The sequence below is a fragment of the Lolium perenne genome, chromosome 7 (genome assembly GCF_019359855.2).
Source record: "Lolium perenne isolate Kyuss_39 chromosome 7, Kyuss_2.0, whole genome shotgun sequence".
In the NCBI taxonomy this organism is placed as follows: Eukaryota; Viridiplantae; Streptophyta; class Magnoliopsida; order Poales; family Poaceae; genus Lolium; species Lolium perenne.
In genome coordinates this window covers 102,005,188-102,010,006 of record NC_067250.2, presented here as the reverse complement: position 1 = coordinate 102,010,006, position 4,819 = coordinate 102,005,188, and the positions used below count along the sequence as shown (strand labels likewise).

At 46.7% G+C, this 4,819-nt stretch overlaps 1 protein-coding gene across 2 annotated transcripts; it reads left to right on the top strand.

Annotated features, from left to right (window-relative positions):
- LOC127316448 (uncharacterized) lies at positions 1–4,819 on the top strand. Of its 2 annotated transcripts, XM_051346841.2 has the most exons (7): positions 1–200; positions 295–347; positions 453–565; positions 1,053–1,992; positions 2,663–2,737; positions 2,895–3,081; positions 4,314–4,819. In XM_051346841.2, the coding sequence occupies exons 4-6, from the start codon at positions 1,102–1,104 to the stop codon at positions 3,006–3,008; spliced, it is 1,080 nt and encodes a 359-aa protein (XP_051202801.1). In that variant the 5' UTR covers positions 1–200; positions 295–347; positions 453–565; positions 1,053–1,101; the 3' UTR covers positions 3,009–3,081; positions 4,314–4,819. The 2 variants fall into 2 exon arrangements, with proteins under 2 accessions (XP_051202801.1, XP_051202800.1); XM_051346840.2 differs by lacking the exon at positions 453–565.

Below are 4,819 nucleotides of genomic sequence, written 5' to 3'. Positions count from 1 at the left end.
TCTCGTCACCACGAAGTAAACAACGTCACAAGAGGAAAAGGGAAAGAACAAAAAGAAAATCTGAATACGGCGATTCGGCTCCGGCTCGAGATTCTTTGCTTCGCTTCTTGCCCTTGATCCGCCTACTTCGCCGTCCGTCGCCATCCAAGCCTGCTGCTGCTCCAGGATTTGCTGCTCATGTCCGAGCCTGCCTAGTCAAGGTAAAGGATCCATCTTTCCTCCCTTGCTTGCTTCCCCTTCTGCCTATTGGTTATCTCACCGGATCCTCTCCTCCTCCTCTCCCCCGTGCCGCAGGCGTCATTCTTGGGAGCCTTCTCTGAGCGGTTTCCTCACCCAGGCCAGGCCAGGTACCACCGCCCTTCCCCTCCACCAGATTTATCCGTCTACAGTCTTCCTGTCTTGACTCTTGACCGCTAGTGTAGTATTCACCCCTTCTTGCTTACCAACCGCAGATCCCGTCATTCCACTACACTTTTATTTCGACACATGTCCAAGCTTGCCGATTGCGTTCTTGTTGACTCAACTGGCTGAGGGTGCTCCTCTAGTTGCAATACACGCCGGTGAGGTGGGTGCACTGGCATGCATCCCATCATTATTGGAGTACTAGTTTCGTGCTTTCATCTTAGCCGGACTGATTTATTCATCATTTGGGTGGATTAGCCAATTGTTTTTTGGGGGCATCGGATTAGTCAGTTATTCCTGATCAAGTCATCTAGTTGCATCTTTGTTAAGTGAGAAGATTGAAATGCGCACCGGCGAGATGACGTCACATACTGCATCCCCTTGCAACTACTGTTATATCTTAGCTGGGCTGATTATATCTTAATGAGTTCTGGTTATAAGTTCTTCACCTTGTCTTTCACCCTTTATCTGCAAAGATCTTTGCCTGGCATAGGTATTTCTACTTCTCCTGGTAGCTAGCATGCTGAAATTTTGACTAGACGACTTGCACTCCATCTCTTTGTGGCTTCAAACTTGAACTAACACCTTTTTTTAGTACTAGCACAATTACTTAGTTACTGAACTCAAAATTTCCGTTTCCTTTTTTATAGGTGCAAAGGACATACCTTTGAAGATCAATAGATCATCAGTTGACTCAAAATGGGCCTCGAGGAGCATGATGTGCAACCGGCCAGCGGAGGAAAGCCTGATGCCATCAAGCCACCTACTCACGATCAGAAACTGAGCACCCCCCGTGTATCAACCTGCAGCACAGATAAAGACTATGGCCTCCCTCTCTGCCGGGTGTGCCATTGCGTGGAGCCCGATCTAAGAGGCGAGTCCGCTTTGGGTTTCCTAGGCATCATGCCACCTTCTCCGAACCCCTCATGTGCCGTGAGGACCGATGAAAAGGACTCGAGCAATGACGCTGCCAGGAGCTCCACCTGCAAGGATGCTCCTACGTTCCTCGAGTTCGTAAGCCCCGAGGGGGAGATATTCGTGTGTGCCACCGACGTGGAGTCAGGCTCGTTGCGTCGGCAGGACGACGTCGTGACTCTAGGGTGCTCTTGCAAGAACGAGCTCGCTCTCGCGCATTACGCCTGCGCTCTCAAGTGGTTCGTCAGCCATGGATCCACCGTGTGTGAGATATGCGGCAACGTCGCTGCGAATATGAGGCCTGAGGATTTCAACAAGGTCCTCGCCTCCTTGAAGGATTATGAAGCTTTGAAGGAGAGGACGTCAACAGGGGAGCTGTCTTACTTGCACTATAGAGCTGATGCAGTTGTTGATCCGATTGCCCTTGCGGCCATACGAAGGCAGCGACTTTGTGAGATTTCGTCGTGGTTCAATCCTCACAGTACACATGTGGTGTTTTCCCAGAGGTACAACGAAGAACCACCGGTTAGCCCGAGTAATAATTCTGTGGAGCATAGTGTCGTGGCCGCAAGGGCAGCTTACGCGAGGCGGAGTTTGGGTGGTACTGGAGCTTTTGTTGCTGTTGCCCTTGGTTTTGTTGTTCTTGCATGGTTTGTTGCTCCACATGTTGGCAAGGTATCTATCCCTCAAAATCTTCATTCGTATTTCTGTATATGCTGTGGCATTCGAAAGTTATAACTTGAGGCCACTCTTGTGGACAGGATCATTCAAATTTCTTCTAATTTTATTTCACAAGTACAGATAGAAAAACCTTATATTTGAGTTCAACAAAATTACACACAATAATTTGGGATTCACATTCAGCTGCACATCCATTCTAAGATGAACTAATGCTTTTTTTAGGGTCTTATAGCAGTCGCCTTAACCTCGTACTTTCCATCAATTTTATCCTCTTAGTGGTGTGAGCACCTTAAAATTACCAGTGTCCATAGCTGTAATTCACCAACATATGTTTTCCGTCTCTCTCAAGATAAGTCAGTACAGTAACGGCTAGTGATATGTCAGAAGTTAGCGTGTCTCGTCTTTATTTGAAAGTTGTGTGAGTAGGGCACTCAACTGTTTGTAGATATAAGCTATGCTAGTCTGAAGCAGAAAACTTAGATGCAGCTGTGACTATGTTCTCAGGTTGTAATCTCATCATGTTTGTAAATTGTAATTTCATTTTTTGTCATTTCTCTGTATTTGTATAGTGTTATCTGCATTTACTGTAAAACAATATTCTTGTGGACCAACTATTGATCAGAAGTATGTGACTCTTTTCCTCTCTTCTTGAAAATCTGTCCAGAAAGCTGCTGCAATTTGTCTTCATATGCTTCTCGGAGGTCTATGTTCATTGACTATAATAATCTCGCTGAGATTTGTAAGTAAACTATGATACCCAGTATACATGTTATTTTCCTGGCATGTTCTGAACTTATACTGTGAGCACTTACTCGGAAACCAACGACACATCCTGCCGCTGGCACTGTTTCTGTGAACACCAATGGTGTAATTTCCATCATCCTTTGTATCTGCAGGTGTTCCCACGGATCCAGTTCGGATCAATGCGATGTTGGGCAATCCTGTTTGTATCCTGGTTCCTCGTCTTTGGAGTGTGGGCTTCACGGACACGCAAATTACGCTCTTCATGATTATGGAGTGTATCCCTGGTCATTATGAGGAATCAGGATTGCGTAGCGAGATCAGCATCCATGGCAGTGTTAGGTATTACATCCTTGCGTATATTCACCGCTATATAGTGTTTGTATTTTGTTACTTAAATATTTCAGATGCATTTGTTTTACCTAAAAAACAAGGAACATTTTGTTAGTGGGTGTTGATGGTTAATTGTCACTCATTGTTGATACTGTTAGACTACTTTTTATCTTTAGAAGAAAAAAAAGGAAAAAATTGTGTATTTTTTACCCCTGATACTTCCATCGTAGTCTTCCATCTTCCACAAAAGAACTGAACTTGGGCTTCTGACTTTTAAGTTCTATAAGATTGTTCCCACTCCTATGCATGATCTGCTCTCCTACCACCACTGCCCCTGTGCTCGAACGTGAGGTGCAAGTCACCTTTATGCTACAACGTTGAACTACTCTCTCATGCCAGTGGTTCCCCTCAGATCTTTCCTACCAATGACATTGTACTGCTGGCTGATGCTGACCGTAACATGATGATTCCTTGGCCTCAGAGACCACTCCAGATAAACCCTCCTACTCCCATCTCATTTCTTCCTCGACAATGATTTTCCATACTCCCCACCATGTGTCTACGGCTAGGGGCATCATCTGTTGACTCACTGCCGCTTGAACTCTGTAGAAGCTCTCTTCAATGTCGTTATGTATGTGTCTTCTCCGTTTATCTTCAGTTGTCCACAAGGTAGAATATCACAGATCACTATGACCACCTGCCTACGCCACCTGCCGAAAACCATTGGGCCGCCCTGGCCGCTGCCGCCCCGCGGCACTGCTGTAGAAAAGGCCGCCGTGCCAATTCGTCGACTGCGGAGAAGATCCGCCGCCGCGCCACCAGGGCTTTGCCCAGTAACGTTCCCGGCGGCGGCGGGAGGGAAGGTGGAGGTGGAAGACGGCTAGAGGAGGCTGTGACGGTGCCACGGTGCGGCCCGGCGGGGTCGGGAGCAGCGGTGATCGGCTGGAGCGACCGCGCTAGTCACCCGAGAGCTCGCACCGCAGATCACTTGCTCTGCTCATGTGTTGTGGTATCTTTGATTTGGTGGCGATTTCTGATGTTGTGGGAATTGGTATGGGTTCTGATTACGGGTCTATTGCTAGACTTTGCATTGCTCCAAAGAAATTGGTCGTATACTCATATCAACATGATTTCATCAATCGATGTGGAGGCCGGGGCTTTCCCCTTTTCGAAAGAAGAAAACATGATTTCATCGGCTGCCTTATGGTGTATTTGGACTTGACGAAATGATGTGTTTTCAGGGTCGCCTCTGGAGAAATTTGCTGGATATATCGTGTGTAATGTATGCTGTAGAAGTGAGTCGCTGGAGCAGGACATGTGTAGAAATGTGTGTACCTTACCTAGGTAGAGGAGGAAGAGCGTGAAGCTACGAGCCAGCAAAAAAAGAAGAATGAAACTGAATGACGGAGGTGTGACATAGAGATGGATGGAGATATGTGGCTGGTATCTGCAGGTCTTGCCGTAGAGAAAGTCGAGTGGCTTGGCGAGGATGTCTGGGATGGCTCGATGATGCGTGAGAGTCGATGATGTTCCCCATGAATCAGTTCCTAGCTGGTCGCTGGTGGGTTACACTGGCGCATACAAAGAACACAGCGCCATGAGAAATTGTTGCACTGTTGTAAATCTGTCTGAGTAATGTGATGTAATTGCCATCTTTTATCTTGAAATTTCAGAAGCAACTTCAAAGAGGATAAAACCGAGTAACAGTAATGGTTTGTTATGAATGCTGCCTGGATCAGATTCGTCA

What these genes read in the sequence shown, in the direction of transcription:
- LOC127316448 (XM_051346840.2), top strand. Translation starts at nt 1,102, where the DNA reads ATGGGCCTCGAGGAGCATGATGTGCAACCGGCCAGCGGAGGAAAGCCT. An exon ending in TTGCTCCACATGTTGGCAAG is followed by an intron (nt 1,993 to 2,662) that starts GTATCTATCCCT and finishes AAATCTGTCCAG; the next exon opens with AAAGCTGCTGCAATTTGTCT. An exon ending in TAATAATCTCGCTGAGATTT is followed by an intron (nt 2,738 to 2,894) that starts GTAAGTAAACTA and finishes TTGTATCTGCAG; the next exon opens with GTGTTCCCACGGATCCAGTT.